Source organism: Colobus angolensis, unplaced genomic scaffold (assembly GCF_000951035.1).
Source record: "Colobus angolensis palliatus isolate OR3802 unplaced genomic scaffold, Cang.pa_1.0 Scaffold16, whole genome shotgun sequence".
NCBI lineage: Eukaryota > Metazoa > Chordata > Mammalia > Primates > Cercopithecidae > Colobus > Colobus angolensis.
The window spans coordinates 10335533-10361480 of record NW_012114710.1 but is presented as its reverse complement, the minus strand read 5'-3'; the positions used below and the strand labels follow the sequence as shown (position 1 = coordinate 10361480).

General features: G+C 39.3%; 1 protein-coding gene across 2 annotated transcripts in view; it reads left to right on the top strand.

Moving 5' to 3' along the window:
- The window catches only part of CNBD1 (cyclic nucleotide binding domain containing 1), a 617967-nt gene that overhangs the window by 53427 nt on the left and 538592 nt on the right, over positions 1 to 25948 (top strand). For both annotated transcript variants that reach the window (XM_011937078.1, XM_011937079.1), the window contains exon 4: positions 15559 to 15717. In XM_011937078.1, the coding sequence (XP_011792468.1) occupies positions 15559 to 15717 (159 nt within the window). The remainder of the gene's footprint in view (positions 1 to 15558; positions 15718 to 25948) is intronic.

The window sequence follows — 25948 nt, the reverse complement described above, 5'->3', positions numbered from 1 at the left end:
GGTGGTAAGTGCAGTGCATGGGGTGTCAGAGGAAGACTTCAGGGCAGGGGCGGTTGCATTGAGAGTGCTTACATTGAGGACAGATGGTGTACTGGAAGATCAGAGAAGCAGAGGAGGATTTCTTGAGGAAGAAATGTTTAAGTTGAAGGATAAGAGTTGTCCAGAAGAAGAGAAAGATTATCTGAGGCAAAGAGAACCACATGTGATAATTCTTCACATTATTGATTATCTAAATGCTGTCGAAGCCGTCTTAGCTGATACTCTAATTGCCCAAGTTGGTAGTTGTCACCAGAAACTTGTTGAGAAAATTTTTTTCAAAACCTTAAATGATCTCCCCCATGGGTGTCAAGATGGGAGTGATGGCTTGAGGTGGGAGAGGAGACAGAAAGGAAGAAAGGAAGAGAAAGAGAAGAAAGAGAAATAAAAAAGGCAAGGCAAGGGAGAAGTGGACATGCCAGGTCATAGGAGCAATAGTTGGAACTTTTGGAAGTTTTATGAAGGAAGGAAGAAGAAAGTTTATATTAATAGAAATCTAACATTGTCTCTGCCATGCTTTGGTCTTGTCCTTTGTACCCCAAATCAACCCTTCTACCATGACATAAAAGGAAAGCCTGGATGGCTTGGGGAATTATTGTAGCCAGGTGATGACAATTTGTACAAATTGGCTACACGCATAAGATTTGCTTGCAGTAAAGTAGAAAGTTACAAGAAAGTTTCAAGTCTGCGTTAAAAAAAAATCCACTTATGATGATAACTGCCACTGAGTAATGGCAGATTATGCTAAAAGGAAGGTTTTGTTTTATGCTTCCTTCCTGATTGCTTTGGTTTGAAGCATCTGGGTATAGGTGCTGAGAAGGGGTGAATTGCTCTGCCTGGTAGAGATGTTCTAATTTAGAGTTATGGAGCAACCAGGAGTGAAGAAATTCAGAGACAAAGGGGACAGGAAAGAAGCAAGAGGAGCCAGGAAATGATTGAAGGAAGGTATGCACTAAATAAGGAGAAACTACAATGCTGGGGATGGGGGTGAGGACATTTAAGAAAAGAAATAACTATTAATGTATTTCAAGTAGATTGTCATATGTGATACTGTTACCAGAAGGAGGGCCTTGAGAGTGAGTTGTCCAGGTCCTTGGCGTTTTTAACAAAGAATTGGACAAAACACACAAATAAGGTAACAAAGGAACAAAACACAGGAACAAAGCAGGGATTTAGTTAAAGAAAGAAAACACAGGGTGGGAGTGGGCCCGAGCAAGCGGCTTAAAGGCCCAGTTACAAAGTTTTCTAAGTTTTAAGTACTCCTTTTGAAGTCCCTATCAGTTACCCTCGTCTCAATGAAGGTCTTGGTCTGTGGCTAATTAAAGGCTGAGGTGAATTGGAGTCCTGTGCAGATGAAGGGATGGTCCCCGCTTGGCCCACAGCCATTCCAGGGCACCTTCCCTTTCTATCTGAGACGTGCTGGAAGGGAGGGTTGTAGGGAGAGTAGCCTTTGATCCTTACTACTCGGGGAGATACGGTTTTTCCCTTTGGTTTAGCTTTTGGAAATTGGTGTTAATTGGTCTTAGGGTCCCTGCCCCTAGACCCAGGTGTTTTCCTTTTGACCCAGCTTTGGGAAATCAGCACAAATTGGATTCAGATTCCCTACCCCCAGCCTTTGGTGTTTTCTCTTTTAAGAAGTCAGCACAAATAGGCTGTAGATTCTCCTGCCTCAATGCAACATCTCTTTAGGATATCCTCAGTATTTGGTAAGTTCTAATTTCAAGTGCTCTGCATGGTTGCTTTCATTTAGTTCAGTTTTGTTGAGAAAATGTTAGGAAAAATTGGATTCATTTCTGGGTAAACAAGCCATAGAATAAAGAGAGCATTTAAAGAAGAATCATAGAAGGAGAGGTGACATCCGAACAGAATCTTCTGGGGAACTGCTGAAATCTTAGGGAGAGCTTTACACTTCCATGGATTTCCATGGGACCGTATGAAGACCCTAAGGGACCAATGGGTCCCAGCTGGCATGACCATATGCAACGTAGGGAGAAAAGCCCAACTTTGATTTAAAAGGGGTATGTTCCGTTCAATTCAATTCAAGAGGATATAGTTGAAAGTTTGGGGCATTTTTCAGGTTGTGTTACTATTGGTAGCAGGAAATGTACCTCCCTATGTCCTTAAATTGGAGTTTCTATTTTCCCAATTAGATGCCCCATTCATTACTTAGCACTATGGGACTAAAATCTGCTTGAGAAGGTTACAATGAAAGGAAAAAGAAATTCTGAAAATTCACAGGCCACATTTTCTGTAAGTTTTGCTTGAGTGACCGTATACCTGAATGGCTAGAACGATATTTTCTCATTATTTCTCAATGATTAGTAATAATTGTAGGTAGAGAGCATTTGAACCAAGACAAGTTGTCTACAGAATGTGAAAATGGGGTTGAAAAAGGAGCTAGATGAAAGTCATCAAGATGAGGGTGTAGGAACTCCCCAAACGGCTAATTTAGGAATGCTAAACAAAATCAAAGATCCATTAAAATTAGATAATGTAGATTTGTAATTATCCAGGTGTGTGACTAATTCAGCAATGTTCTGTGGGTGGAAAAGGTAGAGTGGTTAAAGCGGAAAATGGAAATGATTCATACCTGGGAGCTGAGACAGTGAAGACAATATTGTTTTTGCCTGACTTAGGAGTTCAACAAATGTTTCTTGAATTGAATTATAAATAGAAGGAATTTAGGCTATGAGTGAAGATGGAACATGATATTTGATGATTATTTTATAAATGCATATTAATATATTGCTATATATTAAAGCTTATCTTAAGGTATCCCAACTTTTTAATTTGCTTCTTTAATTTGAATTTGTACTTAGGAAGTAAATCTGTATAATCATCTCTGAATAAATTGACTTTCTTATATGTTTCTGTAGCTTCTATATATTCTGGAAAATGTATTGCTACTTTAGCCTAAAGAATACATGTAAGTCCAACTGTTGATTTTTAGCTGCATATTTTTCTATTGCATTTTTGGAAATGGAAAGAGAAGACCTTGAGTTTGGCACAGACATTACTTTAGTAGAAACCAGGGAAATATTGCTTACCTCTCTCTAACCTTAAAATATTCTTTCTTATATTATAAGAGATGACAGGATTCCAATATTGACTGTCAAGAGTTTATGATGGAACTTGCCTTGGACTCCTCAATTTTAACTTTGGATATGTTTGGCAACGTGTGGAACAAAGTCAGCACTCTTGGTTAGCACAAGATAAAGCCTGGAATTTGCCAACTTATATCCTGGAGTGAGAATTTACCCATAGTTATTTCCCTCGTTTGGTACTAGTGATAATTAAGCTAAGCTTAACAGATGGAGTTAACTTAGTGTACTTACTGTACTGAATTTAATTAGTATTTTTATGAGTGAGGCTGACTTCAGTTTTTATTTTAAATAATGATGGAAGAATCTTATAGCAAACATCTTAAGAAAGAGTCTGTATATTACTCTGGCTCTAATTACTACCTAGTAAAATATATATGGGCTCACCAAAAAGTGTGTGTGTGTGTGTGTGTGTGTGTGTCTGTCTGTGTGTGATGATAGGACTGGGGGTAAAGGCAGTAAAGAAAGATTTTGGGAACTGATAAAGGAAAAAAGTTTGTAAGAGCTATAATACAAGAATATATGCACTTTGGGAGGCCAAGGTGGGTGGATCACTTGAGGTCATGAGTTTGTGACCAGCCTTGCTAACATGGTGAAACACCATCTCTACTGAAAATATTAAAAAAAAAAAAAAAAAAAAAAAGAATTAGCCAGGTGTGGTAGAGGGTGCCTGTAATCCTATGTCTAGAGTTGGTTCCTGCTGGTAGGGTCGTAGTCTCGCTGACTTCAAGAATAGAGCTGCGGACCTTCACGGTGAGTGTTACAGCTCTTAAAGATGGCATGGTAGTAAGGTTTATTGTGAAGAGTGAAAGGACAAAGCTTCCACAGGGTGGAAGGGAACCCAAGTGGGTTGCCACTGCTGGCTGGGGTGGCCAACTTTTATTCCCTTATTGTCCCCTCCCATGTTCCATTTCTGTCTTATTAGAGTGCATTTTTTTCATTCTTCCCCATGATTGGCTATTTTTAGAATCCTGCTGATTGGTGTGTTTCACAGTGCGCTCATTGGTGCATTTTACAATCCTTTTGTAAGACAGGAAAGTTCTCCAAGTTGCCACTTGACCCAGGAAGTCCAGCTGGCCTCACCTCTTAATCTCCCCTCTAAACAGGATGCCAACTGCTGTTGGGAACTGGGTGATGACTATTCTAGCTACTTCCTGCTGGATAGAGGTTAAGAAGGGGCCCTGCAGTTGTAGTGTCCTCCAAAGGAGAACTCTCTAGGCCAAAGGGCCAGTGGGTTGGTCCAAGTGTCCTCAGTGGAAGTTGTGAGTTGAGCTTATTTGGGGATCCACTTGTAAGACTATCTGTAGCTTGATGGCCTTGACCTGGAGGAAACAAATTTGACAAGGAGGTTAAACATACAGGGCCTAAAGGTGAGTAATAGCAAGATGGCTGTCATGGGACCTAGAAAGGGGAGAAGCCATGTCGCCCAACTCCAGAGGTTAGTATAAGAGTTTGAAAGGCATTGTCTGATTTCAGAAGCCTTTTCCTGTAAACACCGGGTGGTGTCTCATACTATCCCTGACTGGTTGGTGTAAAAACAACGCTCTTTCCCTAAGAAGGTGCAGAGTACTCCCCTCTCAGCAGTGAGGAAGTCCAGGCCCCAGCAGTCTTGGAGAGTCACCACTGGCAAAGAGTCCACCTGAGATTGCAGAGTAAGGACAGACCCTGTCATTTCCCACAAACTGTCCGAGAAATCCTTTGAGAGTGTGTGGGTAGTAGAATAATGAAGTAGATAAACTGGCTATTCTGGCTCCTGTAGCAGTGGTCATTCATAACCCTATAAGAAGGGGTATTCGTTGTATGGCCCTTTGCTGATAGACTTGAGCTTTGAGCAGCACTGATAAGGTCTGATTTCCTGGGGCAATGTCAATGTTGGGACTTAGGAAGACTAAGGTTCAGGTGCCTGTACAGTTGGTGGGGAGGAAGATATAGACTGGAGTTCCACATAAGAAGAATATGCCTTGGCTGGGTAGACAGAACTGGTTGTGTATGCTAAAAAGTTGTGTGAGTTTGTTGTTTTCATTTTCCCATACTCCGAGAGTACTTGCCAAGGTAGCTCTGGTGAGCGATTGGAAAGGGGTGTTTGGAGCAAACTGAGTGGCTCCCTGTGTTCTATTTTCCCATTGGAGAAAAAGCTATTTTGTATCTACTAGGAACCATTCAAGAGAGTAACTGAAAGAGGGGATAAGAAGGCATTCATTAGTGTTGAGGGCACTGCTGCAGGGGATCCAGGGTTGAATGGTCATGCAGGGAGTACATTTGCCATTACAAAACCCAGACTGTTAAGCAGGGAGAAGGTGATGATTTTAGGGGGCCCTGAGAAGGAGACAAGTGGTTTGAATGGACCTGTTTAGGTGACTCAGAAGTTACTAGGATCAGTTGGGGCTTGAAGTTGTAGGGTGTAATTACACTGACGGGATAGTAGGTGCCCCAGGGGCAGGCATGGGGGCTTGGAAAGTTAAGACAGTAAAAAAGGTTGATGTGATTAGGATTTTCATCCTGGCAGGAGCTACATTATATATTCCCACTGCAAAGAGTATGGTTAGTATACTGCTTAATAATGTGATGAAACAGTAAAAGGATTCCATTAAAGGCGCAAGGAGAGGTATTAAAGATTAAATAGGTTTTCACTTATCTTTTTTAAGTAGGAAGGGGTTTTTCCTCAGGATCAGCCTTTTTAGTCTGGGATATTTCCTTCTGAAATAGGAGATGCAAGTCCTCCAATAATTCAAAGCTGATCTGGCTGATCTTGGGACTCCTGAGCTGACGGTCTCACAGGTTCCTCATGGGGTGTCCAAAGTTTAACTCTGGTATGGTGAATCCAAGATTCCATTCTTGCCACCTTAACTGCAGTGGAAGTAGAGAGGATTACTGAGTATGGTCCTTCCCACAAGTAATCCATAGATGGGGAGGTAGAGGGAAGGGGCTTGACCAACACTACATCTCCTTGTTGGAACAACTCTGTCCCCTTGTCTCTGACATTCTTCAGGTAGGTTTTTAAGGTTTTGTTGATATCTTGCCAAAGAAGTTATATCCTTGACCAAGTTGGCCTTTTCCTGATCAAGTAGGAAGTATTTGAGAGAAAAGGTCGTCCATACAGCATTTCATATGGACTGAGCCCCATTTTGTGAGGAGAATTTCGGATTCTCAATGAGGCCATGGGCAAGAGAGTAGGACATGGGAGATGAGTTTCTTGTCTTTTCGACCTTCCCTGAGGATTGTGGCCTCCAGGCACAGTGAAGGTTATATTGTATCCCTAGCACCCTGGAAATTCCCTGAGTTACCATGGCTTTAAAAGCCAGACCATTGTCGCTTTGTAAGCTTTGAGGAAGCCTAAATCTAGGAATTATTTCATGAATTAGGACTTTAACCACTTCCTGAGCCTTCTCTGTTTGCAGGCTTCTATCCAATTTGTGAAGGTATCAACACAGACCAACAAGTATTGAAATCCCCTTGACTTAGGCATATGGGTGAAGTCTAACTGCCAGTCATCTCTGGGATGGTGCCTTATTTTTTGTTTCCCTAGAGGGGCCTTATGATGAACCAAGCAATTATTCTCTTGGCACACATCACAGGCTTTGACTACTTGTCAGATGGTCTGTAGGAGAGTTGGTCCTGTAAATAGGGATTTGGCCATTTGATGAGTTTTCTCAATACCCATATGAAAAATTTGGTGGAGGGTGTTAAGTATTTTCTACTGGCTGGCTTTGGGTATGAGTACCTTTTCCTCTTCTGTCGTTCACCACCCTGAGGGGAGAAAACTATGCTCCTGCAAAAGTCCCCATTCTGTTTCAGTCAGGGAATACTGGGGCTTAATCTCTTGGAGAGGGTTGTTCCATACCAAGGGTCCTTTCATAGGCATTTCTAATGGGAGGTTCTGCCTGGCAGCAACTGTGGCCTCAGCGTCTGCCCAACAGTTTTCTTCTGCCTTTATCCTTCACCTTTTTGATGGCTCCGGCAGTGTAAGACTGCCACCTCTTTGGGTTTTTGCATTGCATGCAATAACTCCATGATTTCTTTGTGGTATTTAATGGGGGTTCCCCCAGAGGTTAGGAACTCCCTTTCCACATTGCAGCATGGACATGTAGGATTATATTAGCATACTTGCTATCTGTATACACATTTATTCTTTTTTCCCTTCCCAGTTCTAAGGCTCAGGTAAGCACCACTAGTTCTGCTAACTGGGCGCTGGTCCCTGGGGGAAGAGGCTTACTTTCAAGTACTGTTACATCACTAACTATGGCATAACCTGCCATTCACATCCCATTTTCCACAAATGAACTTCCATTGGTACATAGGTTAAGGTCAGAATTAGCTAAGGGGACTTCTAAGAGATTCTCTCAGGCAGCATAGGTCTTGGCAACAATTTGTTGGCAGTCATGCTCGATTGGTTCCCCATCCTCTGGGAGAAAAATAACAGGGTTGAAGGCTGCACACATGTGAATTTGAAGCACCGGTCCCTCAAGGAGTAGTGCCTGGTATCTAAGCAGGCAGTTGTCTGATAGCCATAAATTTCCTTTGGCAACTAGTATGCCATTTACATCATGAGTAGTCTAAACGGTGAGATCCTTTCCTTGAATTATTTTGATAGCCTTTGATACTAAGATGGCCACCACTGCAACTATCAGTAAACAGTGAGGCCAGCCGTTTGCTACTTTATCAGTTTCCTTACTTAGGTATGCAACTGGTTGTGGGGTTGTCACATGAGTCTGAATAAGGACTCCAAGAGCTATTCCTGCTCTCTCTGTGACATATAAAGGGAAATTTTGTCCTCTGGGAAGGCTTAAGACTGGAGCTTATACTAGGGCCTGCTTTAAGGTTTTGAAGGCTGTTTCTACCTCTGGTTCCCATTCTGCTAGATGAGTATTTGCCCCTGGGTCTCTTGATTAGAGTATAGAGTGGCCTGGCCATCTTGCTGTATCCAGGGATCCATAGTTGGTAAAAACCGGTGATCCCAAGGAACCCCCACAACTGTTTTAATGTCTTAGGGCAAGGACAAGCCAGTATAGGCTGTATTTGTTCTTTGCTGAGGGCCCTGCTTCCTCTGGCTAAGATTAGGCCTAAATATTTGACTTGTTGTAGGCAGAGCGGGGCCTTCGATTTAGATGCCTTGTACCTTTTGATTAGCTAGAAAGGTCAGGAGATCTAGAGTAGCCTGCTGGCAGGAGGCTTCCGAACTGGTAGCCAAAAGTAATTCATCCACATACTGAAGGACCAGAATGCCTGGACTTGAGAAATGGCCTAGATCTTGAGCCAGTGCATGACCAAACAGATGAGGGCTATCCCTGAACCCTTTGGGACAAGACCGTCCACGTAAGTTAGGACATGTGGTCTGTGGGATCCTCAAAGGCAAAGGGAAACTGGGGATCAGAGTGCATTCACAGAAGAAAGCATCCTTGAGGTCCAGAACAGTGGACCGTTCTGCTTCCTCTGGTATTTGAGAGAGCAGGGTATAGGGGGTGATTACATCTGGATATAGAGGAATTACTGCCTCGTTGATGAGTCTAAGATTTTGCACTAGTCTCCACTGACTGTTCAGTTTTTGTACTCCTAGAATTGGGGTGTTGCAGGGACTGCTGCATTTTCTTATTAACCTTAAACTTTTAAATGTCTAACAATATCCTCTAATCCTTTATGAGCTTCAGGACTTAAGGGATATTGCCCTTGATAAGGAAAAATGGTGGGGTCTTCTAGTCTGATTTGGACTGGGTGGGCATTTTTTGCCCTTCTGAATTGTCCTTCCAAGGCCTAGACTTCAGGATTGTTTCCTTCCTCAAGTAGGGGACAACAGATGGGTAACTTGTTCCCTACATTCATGTAGATAATAGCACCAGCTTTGGCTAATATATCCCTCCCTAATAAGGGTGTGGGACTTTCAGGCATAACAAGAAAGGCATGTGAAAAGAGCAAAGTCTTCTTACAACTGAGGAGGTGGGAGAAATACCTGGTTACAGGCTGTCCCAGGATTCCTCGGATGGTAACTGACCTTGAGGACAGCTGTGCAGTGCAGGAGATTAATGTTGAGAAGGCTATGCCAGTGTCCAGGAAGAAGTCAATTTCCTGGCCCTCAATGGTTAAACTTACCCGGAGCTCAGTGAGGGTGATGACGTGAGTTGGCGCTTGCCCTGGGGACCCTCAGTCCTGTTGTTGGATCATCTGGTTGGGGGCTTCTGGCCCAGAGAATTTCTGTCCTTTTGGGTTGTGCACCTTCCAGTGATTGCCTCAGCATAGTGGACATGGGCGAGGGGGTGGCTTGTTTCTCATTGCACAATTTTTTTTTAAAGTGTCCTTGCAAACCACACTGACAACAAGCTCTACTGGGTGATTGGCCTACTCCGTTTTCTGTCCTTTCTGAACCACCAAGGTTTGTTTGTCAGAGGGCCATGACCGAGGCTGTGGCCTTTCTCTTATCTCGCTTTTCCTTTTCAGCTTGTTTCTTCCTCTTGGTCCCTATCATAGAACACCAAGGCTGCCAGGTTTAATAATGCCTCCAAATTTTGTTCAGGGCCCAGGGCTCGTTTTTGGAGCTTTCTCCTGATATCTGCAGCTGATTGGGTAATAAACTTATCTTTTAGGATCAATTGACCCTCAAGGGAGTCGGGTGACATGGGAGTATATTTTCTGAAGGCCTCCCATAACTGCTTGAGGAAGGCAGTAGGATTTTCTTCCTTTCCCTGAGTTATGGTGGACATCATTGAATAATTCATGGGCTTTTTCCTAATTCTCCTTAGTCCTTCTAGAACACAGGTCAACAGATGTTTGAGACTCTAGTCCCCATGATCTGAGTCGAGGTCCCGGTGGGGATCCATACTGGGGACGGCTTGCTGACTGCTAGGGAATTTGTCCCTTTCTTTGGCTGTCATTCTATCATTTACTTGAGTAAGATACCAGGTATCTCCAAACTCTCGGGTTGTGCCTAAAGCCGCATTCTTTTCATTAAAGGCCAGGGTTTGATCTGATAACAGCATGACACTTCTCCCAGAGAGGTCAAAGGTTTGCCCTAGACCTTGCAGGACATCTATATACCTATCAGGATCATCTGAAAACTTCCCCAGGTCTACCTTGATCTGCTTTAAGTCAGAGAGGGAGAAAGGGACATGTACCTGGGTTGGGCCAAATTCCCCTCCCCCTGCAGCTTGAAGGGGACATAACTGATAGCCCGGGAGGGTTTGTGGTCCCTTGTAGATTTCTTTGCTTGTTTCTTTCTGGGTGGGGAAATTAGAGGAGGCTTATCACTAATAGGAAGGGGAGCTGTAGGGAGGCTGGGATATGAAGGTAAGCTGACAGGTTCTCCTGTGGGACATAGATTGCAAGTTGTGCATAGTTGTGGGTTACCCTTCAATGAAAGGAAAGCTTGGACATAAGGTATTTCACTCCATTTGCCTTCCCTCTTACAGAAAAGGTCAAGCTGCAGGATAGTATTGTAATTTATACTTCCCTCATGTGGCCATTTTTTCCCATCAGAGAGAGAATATTGGGGCCAGGCCATAGTGCAGAAAAAAATAAGCAGCTTCTTTTTCAGGGTTTGAGGGTCAAATTGGTTCCAATGGCTTCATTTCAAGGGAGAGCTTGTTGAGGCCTGAGTGTTTCCCATCTGAAAGAAAAAAACCACCCACGGTTTTAGTCTGTTTTATTTTTCCCCCACCCAATAACCTGCAATGGTCCCTGGACCCTGCTGTTCAAAATAGTTGCGCTCACCGAAGCAGCAGCGGAAACACTTGTTTTCCTCTTAGACCACAAAGAGGATGGAGGAGGGTCGTATTGAGTGACCCTTACCGACACATTCTTGAAAACCTGCACCCTTGCCTTTCCTCTTAGACTACAAAGAGGACCGAGAGAGGTCGGAGTGGAGGGCCATACCCTGAGGGAGGAATGGGATCTCCAGCATTGGAAGAGTGATGCCTTTTGTCCTCACTTCTCATCATATGAATAGAAAGAATATCCCCCCCAATTTTGGAGTCTATAATTTCTGAGGTGTCTCATATCCTAGCTTTGGAAATAGCCTTTTACTCTTGGGCATATCTGTTGGAGAAGTCTTACTTATATAAGACTGGTAATGGTAGCCACGCTTGTATACAAAACAAAAAAAACAAACAAACTTAACAAAAATCCAATTTCCTACAGACTAGAAAAATGAAAAAACAAAACACACAAACTCCCCCCAAAGCCTTTGTGGTACATACCTATAATGAAATCTCATAAAGCAGTAAAATGAATGAATTAGTCATTGAATCTCATGTATACAATGTTGAATACAACAAGAAAAGCAAGTTACAGAATCCATAAGAATCACTTCTTTTTATAAAGTTTAAAATATAAAAAATTAAAATGTTTTTTTAAATGAATACATATATCTTTGATAAATCTATAATGAAAACCAACAGAATACTAGAAACAAAATTCAGGATGGTGGTTACTTGTCTCCTTTTCCATTTCTGACATAATTTATGTCTGCCTTTTCTGTTTTTGTTCTCGAAAATTTTTTTGCCAAGTTTATTAGACGTTATTTTTGCAAGTTTATTAGATTTCTAAATAACTAAGTTTTGGTTTTGTTGCTCTAACAGTTTTTCTCCTTTATTATATATTTCCTTATACTTATTTTGAGTATAACTTGCTCTTTCTTCTTCTCATTTTTTGAGATCAAACCTTAGCTCATGAATTATCAGTTTTTCTTTTTTAAAAAACATGCATTCACGGTCTGAGCATAGTGACTCATGCCTGTAATCATAGCACTTTGGGAGGTTGAGGCAGGAGTGCATCACTTTGAGCTCAGGAGTTTGAGACCAGCCTGAACCATGTCTTAAAAAAAAGTGGCTGGGCATTGGTAGTTTGCACCTGTAGTACCAGCTACTTGGGAGGCTGAGGTGGGAGGATCGCATGAGCTGGGAGGCAGAGGTTGCAGTAAGCTGATATCATGCCATTGCACTCCAGCCTGGGTGACAAAGATCCCTTCTCAAAAAAAAAAAAAAAAAAAAGTCATTTAAAGCAATATATTTCTTTCTAATTTGTTTTATCTATGCCTCTTTTTATTACTAACTGAAAAATCCTTACGATAACCAACTGAAAAGGGCGAGCTCAGTAATGTAGCTGATTACTAAAGAAAAAGGGAAAAACAGTTTTACTCTACAACCACAGTGATCATTCAAATTATAAAATTAAAATCCTAATTACATTAGATACGGAAATATTATCACACATATACAAGTAATATGATAATACAAATGTTATGTATTTTGTAAAAATCTTATGGAACATGTAGAATTTGTTTGGAAAAAAAATATGTAGGGATTGAGGCCAAGCGCGGTGGCTCACACCTATAATCCCAGCACTTCGGGAGGCAGAGGCAGGTGGATCATGAGGTCAGGAGAACGAAACCATCCTGGCTAACACCATGAGTCCTTGTCTCTACATAAAAATACAAAAAAATTAGCCAGGTGTGGTGGTGGGCTCCTGTAGTCCCAGCTGCTCAGGAGGATGAGGCAGGAGAATCGTGTGAACCCAGGAAGTGGAGCTTGCAGTGAGCTGAGATTGCACCACCGCACTCCAGCCTGGGCAACAGGGCAAGACTCTGTCTCAGGAAAAAAAAAAAAAGAATATAGGGATTGAGAATAATATAAAGAAGTAGGTTTCCAAATTAGACTTCTAAGAATCAGATTTTACCCAGTATCAAGCTTTATTAAAAATTCAAAGGTACAGGTAATTGTGAAAAGCAGAAGGATGAAAAAAGTCTTTCCAACTCTACTAGCTGTGAGAGTTTAGAAAATATATGTAAACTCTTTTACTTACAGTTTCCTTATTTTATAAACTGAGGATAATATTGCCTACTCACATGGTGTATTGTGTATTCATCTGTTCTCACACTGCTAATAAAGACATACCTGAGACTGAATAATTTACAAAGGAAAGAGGTTTAGTTGACTAACAGTTCCACATGGCTGGGGTAGGCCTCACAATCATGGTAGAAGGTGGAGGAGGGGCAAAGTCACATCTTACATGGCAGCAGGCAAAGAGAGCTTGTGTAGGGAAACTCTCCTTTATAAAACCATCAGATCTCATGAGACTTACTATTGTGAGAACAGCATGGGAAAGACCTACCCCGATGATTCAATTACCTCCCACTGGGTCCCTCCCACAACATGTGGGAATTAAGGAGCTACAATTCAAGATGGGATTTGGGTGGGGGACACAGCTAAACCATATCATTCTGACCCTGGCCCCTCCAAAATCTCATGTCCTCACATTTCAAAACTAATTGTGTCTTCCCAACAGTCCCCTAAAGTCTTAACTCATTTCAGCATTAACTCAAAAGTCCACAGTCCAAAGTGTTGTCTGAGCCAAGGCAGATCTCATCTGCCTATGAGACTGAAATCTAGGCAGAGGTTCCCAAACCTCAGTTTTTGACTTCTGTGCACCTGCAGGCTCAACACCATGTGTAGACTTGTACCCTCTGAAGCAATGGCCTGACCTCTACGTTGGCCCCTTTTAGCCATGGCTGGGACATGGGGCACTGAGTCCTGACACTGTACAAAGCAGCAAGGCTCTGGGTGAGACCCATGAAACCATTTTTCCTCCTAGGCCGTGTGTCTTGTGATGGTAGGGGCTGCCATGAAGTTCTCTGACATGGCCTGGAGACATTTTCCCCCTTGTCTTGGAGATTACCATTTGGCTCCTTGTTATGCAAATTTCTGCAACCAGCTTGAATTTCTCCTCAGAAAATAGGTTTTTCTCTTCTACTGCATTGTCAGGCAGCAAATTTTCTGAACTTTTATGCTCTGCTTCCCTTTTAAACATAAGTTCCAATTCCAAGCCAGGATCTTTCTGAATACATAAAGCTGAATGCATTTTATAGCACCCAAGTCACCTCTTGAACACTTTGCAGCTTGGAAATTTCTTCTGCTAGATACTCTAAATCATCTCCCTCAAGTTCAAAGTGCCACAGATCACTAGGGCTGGTGCAAAATGCTGCCAGTCTCTGCTAAAGCATAGCAAGAGTCACCTTTATTTAAGTTTCCAACAAGTTCCTCGTCTCCATCTGAGAACAACTCAGCCTGGACTTTTTTGCCGATATCTCTATCAGCATTTTGGTCAAAGCCATTCATCAAGTCTCTCGGAAGTTACACAGTTTCCCACATCTTCCTGTCTTCTTCTGAGCCTTCCAAACTGTTGCAATCTCTGCCTGTTGCCCAGTTCCAAAGTCACTTCCACACTTACTGGTACCAATTTTCTGTATTCATCTGTTCTCACACGGCTAATACAGACATACCCAACACTGGGTAATTTATCAAAGAAAGAGGTTTAATAGGCTCACAGTTTTACTTGACTGGGGAGACCTCACAATCATGTCGGAAGGCAAATGAGGAGCAAAGTCATGTCTTACATGGGAGCAGGCAAATAGAGAGCTTGTGTAGGAGAACTCTCCTTTATAAAACCATCAGATCTTGTAAGACTTATTCGCTATCATAAGAACAGCCTGGGAAAGATCTGCCCCCATCATTCCATTATCTCCCACTGGGTCCCTCCATGAGACATGGGAATTATGGGAGCTACAATTCAAGATGAGATTTGGGTGGGGGCACAGCCAAACAGTATCACATGGTTAGTGTTAATGAGATGATGTGCACGTAATGGTTAGCAGAGTAGCCAGCACATTTAAGAATGCAACAAGTTATATGTTAATGTGATAATTTACTATTGCTGTTATGATTCCACATATCTTATATTTAATTTTTAATCTTCCTATGTATATAATTAAAGGTCTGTTATCAAGATGTAATCCAGATTCATTTCTGCAAACTGCCTTACTATTTTTTTCTTAAAGATAGACAGCACTGGTTGGATTTCTCACCCATAAGTTTTCAATGGCCTTTTAATAGAAATGCTTGATTCTAGAAATATGAATGGGAAACGGTCATTTATTTGTACATCTCTTAGGGACTTAGGTATTGAACATACCGTAGCACAAGAATAAGATATGGTGGCTATCTTCCAAGATGTTTATAGATTACTAGGGGTAAATAAAAGTTAAATAATAAAATTATATCCTTGGTGCTAAAACAACACTGAAAAACAAGTGTGTGAGTATAAAGGATGTTAGCCACTGGCTTGAAATATTTTCCTAAATTACGTAAGCCTAATATATTATTAAAGGTGTTTCATTTGCTCAGAATAGTTATAATACATGTAATCAAATTCTATATATTGAAAATATTTCATATATTCTAAGTTCTACATTTAACAGAATGACATATATAACTGTTCTATCATGATTGAAACATTCTAATGCATTTAAAAAGAATATGTTCTTAAATTGACAAATTTTCTCAAAACAGTGCATTTATACTCCTGGTAATATAGTAAAAGTCCCTGTAAATAATTTTTGTGCAGTATACAACAGCATAAAATACTCTATTTTCTTGTTCAGGGAACTCAGTGAAGGCAAAGAGGAAAGTCAACATCAACAACCTGATGATTCTCACAATGTAGCTGTCTATGTTGAGAGAGCACATGGTGGCCATAATTTATATAGACCAAAAAAAGCCACAGAGAACTTTGAAGAATTCCTAGCTATCTTAAAGAAATTGTAAGTATTTAAATTATACTCCTTCTTTTAGTTGAGTAATTCTTTGGAATGTCTTTATTTTTTAAAGTTTATTATTGTTGGATAAGTGTACTTAATTATGATATAGCACTTGTGGTTGATTCAGAAGAGATGGACACACTGGAGATTTTGTTTCTATATAAATACAATCTTCATGAATTCAATCTTCATGGTGTGTCATGGATATAATGCTAAACCTGTGACCCATTATTTTAAAATTAAGCTGCAAGCATAATACATATTATTTACTGATATTTCAAAATTATGTTAAAGATGTCCTTAGCTTATGGTTATCTGAAGGTTTTTCACAGAATTTAAGCTGTCTTCCTTATCCAGGAGTCTTTAAATAAACTTACCACACATTCCTTTTTTTTTTTTTTTTTTTTTTGAGACTTAAGTCTTGCTCTTGTGCCCCAGGCTGGAGTGCAATGGCATGATCTCGGCTCACTGCAACCTCAGCCTCAATGGCATGATCTGGGCTTATTGCAACCTCCTGGGTTCAAGTGATTCTCCTGCCTCAGCTGGGATTACAGGTGCTTGCCACCACACCTGGTTAATTTTTGTGTTTTTAGTAGAGATGGGGTTTCACCATGTTGGCCAGGCTGGTCTCGAACTCCTGACCTCAGGTGATCCTCGGCCTCCCGCAGTCTGGGATTACAGGCGTTAGCCACTGCACCTGTCCCCATTGCCTTTAATTTCCTAGAATACTTTGTGCTCTAATAGGGACACAACTGCCTGGAGAAGGAATGGTGGGTAGGAGAAGATTAAATCTGAGTGGAGGCTGATTACCAAAGATGGTATTGGATTTGTGAATAAAATTAAAGTTAAACGAGGACCATGAAAATTATAGAAGAAAATCTTTACCACCTGTCATAGGGGAGTAAAATTAAACTTGTAAGCTGAAAAAAAGAAATTCAACTAGAATATGTGATATTGGAATTGAGATTGATAACAGGAACAAAATCAAAAGTGTCAAGACTAGAATTGTTTTCATAAGAAATTCAATAGCAGGGAATCAGTAATTAAAAATTTGACATTTATGTTCTGAAGAATGAACTTTTTCTTTGTTTAGATACACAAATACCATTATGGTATAACTGCCTACAGTATACAGTGCAGTAACATGCTGTACAGGTTTGTAGCCTAGGAGCAACAGGCTAGACCAGCTGGCCTAGGTGTATAGTAGACTACACTATCTAGGTTTGTTTAAGTGTACTCTGTGATGTTTACAGAATGACAAAATCGCATGACACATTTCTCAGAATGTGTCCCCATTGTTAAGTGACACATGACTATGATTGCAAATTTGAGGAAATATGATCAGAGCTTCCAGGAAAGTTGAGAATGGTCAGATTTTTGATGCTCTTAACTTATAATGACAAAAAGGAAACAATGAATGCTAGTCACGTTTCAGTAAAGCAGGTACGAGGGAATTATAGAAGGAAATCTTAACCACCTGTCATAGAAGAATAAAATTAAACTTATAAGCTGAAAAAATTAGAAAATTCAACTAGAATATGCACAGGAAATTTGTTAAAAATATTCTTTAACTGGTAGAAAATCACTAAAACACTGAAAGTGATTGAAGATATACTATGCTACAATCACTTTAATTCCATTAAACTCTAATGTTGATTAATATTGCATTAGATTCCAAAATTTTAGTTTCCAGAAACCCATGAATCACTCTGCTGATTTCAGATTGTGCTGGGCTGTAAGAGTTTTAATGGCAGCGGTAATTCCTATCTTTTTTACTATAATGCGATAGCAGTTTCCAGATAACAAAGTTTCTGATCTGAGATGCAGGAGGTCAGTAACAGGGACTTCCAAGCAGCTCTGATTCTGCACTGCAATGTCAAGATACCGGGAGGTAAATCCAGGTCAATGTCAGAATGGAAACTGCAAATGGGTAAGAAGCCTAGTACCTTCTTAACAGTGGACTACTGTGAAAAGCAGGAACCACGGTAGAAGGCTATCCGAGTACAGTGAAGAAGAGACAAGTTACTTTGCTGCATTCTTTTGTGGACCTCCATGGATGCTATTAATGGCCTATTTCCAAATACCTAGGACAATAGATGTTGTATCAGTGTCAGTTTCCAGAACCCACTTCCTCACTCATGTGTGAGAAAATGGATAAGTAGAGAAGATCCTGAAGTATATACATCCCCATTTTCAGTGGCTCAGAATTGGGCAGCCAGGACTTTGACATGGCAAAACTCACTGCTGTGACAGCCACCAAATTACAGTAGGAGAGTAAATGAGAAGGAAACTCACTTTTATGAGATGTTTAATATTAACACAAAGCCTTAAGCTCTATATATAACATTTCTGATTTAATCCTCACATCGATGCTTTGAAGTAGCTATGACAAGCTATTAATAGTAAGTAAAAGGGCAATGTATGCACTAAATCCACAATTTATGTTCTATAGTACATGCCTTTTCTCTCCTCTTCTTGGGACACTATGTATTAGCTTCGTATTGTTCTGTAATTAATTAACATAAACTTAGTGGCTTACAAAAACATACATTTATTATCTCTCAGGGTGAGGTTTAGCTGGTCCTCTGCTCAGTGTCTCACAAATCTTCATCAGAGTGTCCACTGGGCTGTGACCATTTCTGGAGCATGGAATCCTCTTCCAAGCTCAAATGGTTGTTGGCAGGATTCAGCTCCTTGTGGTTGTAGGACTGACATTCCCCCTTTCATGATGACATTCAGCAGGGGCCCCTCTTTGTACTAGATACTCCCTAGATCCTTGCCATGTGGCACTGTCTCAAGCTCTCTCACAACACAAAAGCTTAAATTTTCAAAGCTAGCAAGGGAGAGTCTCTGTTTTTCTCTCTGTTATTCTGCCTAGGTGAAGTATGATATAACCTAATCAAGGGCCTATATATCCCATCACTTTTGCAGTATTCCCAAACCACAGATTCTGCCCCCACCCCCAACATTTAAGGAAAGGGGATTGGGTGTTCCCTTAGTCACATTTAGTAACATCATCAATCTATTTGTGACTCTGTTAATCACATTCACAATGGGGTTGTATGCTTTATAAACACAACACTAAAGTAATTCAATTAAAATCTATTTATTGATGGATAAGTTGTCAGGTCTGTAGCCTTTTATTTATCTCTGACTAATTCAACCATGATCAGATTGATGGGCTGCTTAAGTGATGTTATCTAATGAAATATTGAAAATGTTACCTTCTATACTTTAAAACTTTTCACTTTGTCATCCTGACTAAAATTTAAAAAAAAATTTTGAGTCACAGTAGCTTTTTAAATAAATGCAGGCTGGGTGCGGTGGCTCACACCTGTAATCCCAGCACTTTGGGAGGCCAAGGCAGGTTAATCATGAGGTTAAGAGATGGAGACCATCCTGGCCAACCTGGTGAAACTCCATCTCTATTAAAAATACAAAAATTACCTGGGTGTGGTGGCATGTGCCTGTAGTCCCAGCTACTTGGGAGGCCGAGGCAAGAGAATTGCTTGAACCTGGAAGGTGAGCCAAGATCGGGCCACTGCACTCCAGCCTGGTGACAGAGCAAGACTCCATCTCAAAAAAAAAAAAAAAAAAAAAGCAAATATATCTGATAAGATTAAGATACTATTAATTATTAATAACTCAGTGTGGTATAGCTTAATCATGTTAATTACATCTTAACTTCCACTTCATGTCAGCAGCTCTGAGTAAATACTGATAGATGGGAAAAATAATAATTTTGAAACATTAAAGTCATGGTGGTGGTGCCACCATAAAGGAGAGATTTGACCAACCAGAGGATTGTTGAACAGACAGTGAGAGGGAGAGAGGAGACAGAGTGAGAAAAAGAGAGTTGGGAGACCCCTTTTTAAAATTTTGTATTTTAAGGCATATCAGATTGAATATAAGTTTATCCTGTGTATTCATTAGGATTTTGGATCATAAGCAACAGAAACTGACTCTGGTTAATTAAAACAATCACAACAAACAAAAAGGGAAGGGGGGATTGATGGAAGAATATCAGGTAGCTCTCAGAATGGAAGAACAACAATAAGATGCTGGAGATGATACGAACTCTAAGGCAACTCTGGAAGTCTCTTCAAGGTACAACACTGGAATCAATCAGCTATAACTACTTGTATTTGGGAGTCACTAGGCTCACAGCTTAATTTCAGGGATAGGGAGTCAGATTGTTGTAGTTTATTTTTGTACCCACACTTAAATAAATGCTGAGGGAGAAATACACTTTGACAAGCAGTTTTACTGAGTTTACATGCAATTGGCAAAGGGGCAGCATTTCAAAAGAGAAAGTATTTCAGAAGAAGGGGGAAATGATAATAAGTAAATAATGTTAAAATCTAGGAGCTGAAACATAACTTAGAATTTTAGTTTCTAAATAATTTTGACTCATTTTAGTTTTCATCCATTAATTAATGAATCCAACATACGCTTTTGAACTCTTCTATGTTTCTGTCAGTATTCCTGGTATTGGGACTGTGGGAACACACAATACCTTTGCCCTCATGGAGCTTACATTCTAATGTAAGAGGTACTAAACACATGTATTCTGTCAGTTAGTGATAAGTGCTAGCAAGAAAAGCTAATGCGGAATAAGGGGTTAGAGAATGATGGAAATGATCAGAGAAGTCAGATTTTATGAAACAGGAGAAAGAGAAGAGAGAGAGAGAGAGACAATTAAATACCTTGAAGAAGTGCGTTCTAGGGAAAGAAAACACAAGTGCAAGAGCCCAGGTATTGCAACATGGTCTGCAAATAGAAAAACAAATTAACAAAAACCACAATAATTAGCAAGAAGGTCATTGTTGTGAAAGTGCATGAGTCAGATGGGAGACCTTGTGGAAATAGGGCTTCAGAAGTAGCCAGGGACCAGATTATCATTTAGAGTCTCATGGGCCATGAAGGGATTTTAACCTTGGTATGATTGGCACATTATGATTTACATGGCAAAAGGTCACGTGTGGATGGTTGACTGTGGATGCCAAAAAGAGATTCAGGGTGACCTGTTAGAATGCTGTAAAATTTGTCTAGGTGCAAGATGAAAGTGGCCCATATTCTGTGTTAGGGATTTAGATTTGACATGATTTGATTTTCTCTCTCTGTTTAAGACATGAGCAGGGTTGAATAGATGGTCCTTGAAGCAAATCAGGTTCATTGCTCAATTTAACCACTAACATGATGGAGAATGCTGGGCAGATCATGTGATACTCTCTCACATGTTGGTATTTGATTGCAGTGCCTATAACAACACTGGCTTTTAAAATGCAATTATAAAATACTATGGTAAAAATAGTTAGTTTCTTTATAAATGACTAATTTCTGGGGAAAAAAGTTATGTTTGTGTGTATTTATGGGAGTTGTGGAAAGGGTAGGAGAAGAGAGGGACTTATAAATGAGCTGTGAAATGCAGATTAAGATCCTCTGAGAAAACTTGGCCCGATTGTTTTTTCTTCTACTGTCTCCAGTTAATGATGTTTCCTTTGAGTGAGGGAATGAGGCAGCTGAAGATCATTATGTTTCAGTAGAGCAGTGATGCAAAGCCACTTCTCAGGAATGACTCAGAGGAATTACTCCCTGGAAGAACATCAGGATTTTTGCCTTTTAGATTCAGGCTGTTTAAAATCCAAATGCAATATGGTTCTTATGCTGTCGTCCTCTGGTGAAATGGCACATAAGATGAGGAATTGCAGTCTCAAACTATATTTAAGGGCTGCATGCTGATCAAAGAAAAACACTTTGTGGGGCTATTAATTTGTGAAAAATACAGTATTTTGGAGGAAAACTGCACTGCAATGGAGTGGAAGGGGGGTTCACATCTAGAAAAGAAAATTTCTCTTTGAAGTTAAAAGGTAACAGGTTTATAAAGAATAGCGTGGATACTGAAAGTAATTTAGATTTCTGACACAAATGGTGATCATTTATGACAGAAGAATGGGAAATAAACGAAGAGAATTATTTGTGTTAAAATAAGTTAGCAAAGGACAGAAATTAAAAACTTATTGTCAGTAGATTGGTATTCTAAAACCGTGTCACACTGAATCTTGTTTTGTCTGTGGCAGCTGGATTGAAAGTTACATTTGGGATGTACATGTTGCAAAATGCCTGGCCTGCAGGGTCAGAAAGAATTGTGTTCTCAACTGGACTCCTCTAATCGTCAGTTGTATGATCTGGAGCAAATTTCTCCCTCCAAAAATTTAATGCACTAATCTATAAAATGGGCACTATTATTAATCTCATAGCGTCATCATTGTTGTGAAGCCTAAACACAGTTAGAATGTAAAGCCCCAAACATTACTTGGTCCGTTTTAGGCCCTGTGTGAATGTCAATCTCCCCCCTCCCAAAGAATGTTACATATTGTGATTGCTTTTTAACAAAAGACTTGGCTATGTTCTTGCCATAGTTGAATTATAAAGGGGTTCCTTGTGTCTCTGAATAATAATGTATTTCATTTTTAATTTCTTCAAGAAAGAATATTCAAATTTCTCCTACAACGTATGAATAAATAACAGATATTACTTATTTATCATATATTTGCATTCGTTTACAAAGTTGCTGGGAAAATTTTCATACAGGAGTTTAAGAAACTACTGTTTGATCATATATTAACTAGTATTCAAAAACAATTGTATCTTGATACGTTTGTTCTATTGTTTGGACATAAGCAAACATCTATTATAATATTTCTTATAAACAGTTATTTTTTCACTGTATAGATGTATTATTTCAGCATAGATGTGACTATTAAAGCTGAGACTTCTTGTTTTGGGTGACATGGTTTTGCATTTTATTTTTCCATAGAAATGTCTTGGTAAGTATTTAGTGTAAGTTCTTTCTTATTAATATTAGGTTTTTAAGTGTAATAGAAAGTGCTTGTCATGCACTGAGACATGAGAACCTTATGACTTTATTGGGAATTTTTATCATGTGTTGTATTATAGATTTAATAACACAATGGAACACAAAGTCTTTTAAGAATATTTCTGGTAACAATTATCTGTTGAACTATCACAAAAATCCATGGTTTCATTAAAAGATTTAATGTCTGACTACACAAAAATATTACTTGCCTTCCTCATGCAGTTATTCTTATAGACTATGAAAATCAGCTTGAATGTTAGTCCTACTTTTATCAAAATGACTTAGTGTCACATACATGCCATTGTGCTTTATATGTATGAGCAGAATGCTTTTGTACTCGAGGAGGTACTTCATGGTATGAAGAACCATTTTAGAGAAACATAGATAATTAAGTCCAGGCTCAACTCATACAATATCTAGAAAATTTTGGGAAGATTTGGTTGTTCCTAGCAGAGTGTGGGTCTGCATGGTCGCTGTTGTCAGTCAAAACCTGGGTCTATCTGTGGAGAAGTAATAAACTACTTGGCAGTCTTTAAAAACCTGTAACGTAATTCTTATTTGTCTCTCCTCTTTCATCCACTGAACATTTAGTCTAAGAAAATGGTGGTTTAGTTGGTTTAATATTCAAAGGTGATATTATAACAGGCTTGGTTTGGCTAAAGAGATGAAAAATGTGGTCAGATGTCCTTAGTACGTTTGCAGTATCCATTTGTGGTTTTAAGGAGATGTGTGTGTGACTCTACCTATTTGATGGCTTACATAAAATTTGGTTTCCAAATGAGCCACTAAATTGGGCTTGTTGTACAGCAAGGTCCATCAGTGTATGGTTAAATGTTCTTTCTTCCTCATTAGATATTTGTCAACTAGACTGATGTGAAATCTACATTGGACAAAAATTCTTCCCTGGAGCATTCATGCTCAATTTCATTTTTTTTTTGTAATCTGATAATTATAATCATATTCTTGTTAAAAATTTCCAAACACTACTTTTCACTTTTTTTTTTTTTATTTTTGTGGGTACATAGTAGATGTATATATTTATGGGGCACACAAGATGTTTTGATACAGGCATGCTATGAATAATAATGACATCGTGGAGAATGGGGTGTTCGTGCCCTCAGGCATTTATCCTTTGTGTTACAAACATTCCAATTATACTATTTTATGTATTTTAAAATGCACAATTAAATTATTGACTATGGTCATCCTGTTGTGCTATCAAATAGTGGGTCTTATTTATTCTGTTTTTTTGTTATCCTTTAGCCATCCCTACCTCCTCCCAGCCACCCTACTACCCTTCCCAGCCTCTGGCAACCATACTTCTACACTCTATGTTCATGAGTTAAATTGTTTTGATTTTTATATCCCACACATAAGTGAGACCATGTGATATTTGTCTTTCTCTGCCTGATTTCATTTAATATAATGACCTCCAGTTGCATACATGTTGTTGCAAATGACAGGAGCTCATTATTACATATGGCTGAATGGTACTCCATTGTGTATATGTACCACGTTTTCTTTATCCATTCTTCTGTTGACGGACACTTAGGCTGCTTCCAAATCTTGGCTACTGTGAACAGTGCTACAATAAATGTGGGAGTAGAGATATCTCTTCAATATACTGATTTCTTTTCTTTTGGGTATATACACAGCAGTGGGATTGCTGGATAATATACCTCTAATTTTAGTTTTTTGAGGAATCTTAATATTGTTATTCACAGTTCTTGTACTAATTTATATTCCCACCAACAGTGTACAAGTGTTCCTTTTTCTCTGCATCCTCACCAGCATTTGTTATTGCCTGTCTTTTGGATATAAACCACTTAAACTAGGGTGAGATGATACCTTATTGTAGTTTTGATTTGCATTTCTCTGATGATCAGTGATGTTGAGCATCTTTTCATATGCCTATTTGCCGTTTGTATGTCATGTTTTTGAGAAACATCTATTCAGATCTTTTGCCTGATTTTAAATCAGATTATTAAATTCTTTCTTACAGAGTTTTTTGAGCTTCTTATCTATTCTGGTTATTAATCCTTTGTCGGAGGGGTAGTTTGCAAATATTTTCTCCCATTCTGTTGATTGTCTCTTCATTTTGTTGATTGTTTCCTTCACTGTGCATAAACTTTACAACTTGATGTGATCTCGTTTCTCCATTTTTGCTTTGGTTGCCTGTGCTTGCGGGTTATTACTCAAGAATTTTTTGTCCAAACCAATGTCCTAGAGATGTTTTCCAATGTTTCATAGTAATTTCATAGTTTGTGTTCTTAGATTTAAGACTTTAATCTATTTTTATTTGTTTTTTTATATGGGGAGAAATAGGGGTCTAGTCGTTCTGCATGTGAATATCCAGTTTTCCCAGCACATTTTGTTGCAGAGATTGTCCTTTCAGCAATGTATTTCTTGGTTCCTTTGTCAAAAATGAGCTCACTGTATATATATGGATTTATATGTGGGTTCTCTATTCTGTTCCATTGGTCTATGTTTCTGTTTTTATGCCAGTAACATGCCATTTTGGTTACTATAGCTCTGTAGTATAATTTAAAGTCAAGAAATGTGATTCCTCTGGTTTTGTTCTTTTTGCTTAGGATAACTTTGGCTATGCTGGGTCTTTTGTGGTTCCATATACATTTTAGTATTATGTTTTCTATTTCTGTGAAGAATGCCATTGGAATTTTGATTGGGATTGCATTGAATCTGTCGATTGCTTTGGGTAGTAAGGATATCTTAACAATGTTGATTCTGCTAATACATGAACATGGAATATCTTTCCATTTTTGGTGTCCTCTTCAATTTCTTTCATTAGTGTTATATAGTTTTCTTTTTAGATATATTTCACATATTAGTTAATTCCTAGGCATTTAATTGTACTTATGGCTATTGTAAATGGTATTAGTTTTTTGATTTCTCTTTCAAATTGTGGATTTTTGTATTTGGTTTTGTATCCTGCAATTTTGCTGAATTTCTTTATCAGTTCTAATTATTTTAGGGGGAAGTCTTCAGGTTTTTCCAAATATAAGATCATATTGTCTACAAATAAAAATAATTTGACTTTTTCATCTCCAAGTTCAATGCCCTTAATTTGTTTTCTTTTGTGTGATTGCTCTTGCTAGGACTTCCAGTACTATGTTGAGTAACAGTGGTGAAAGTGGAGATCTTTGTCATGTTTCAGATCTTAGAGAAAAAGCTTCAGTTTTTATCCTATCCAGTATGATTCCAGTGTGGGTCTTATATTATGTTGAGATATGTTTCTTTTACACCCAGTTTTTTGAAGGTTTTTATTACAAAGAGATGTTATATTTTATCAAATGCTTTTCTTTTTTTTTTTTTTGAGATGGAGTCTCACTCTGT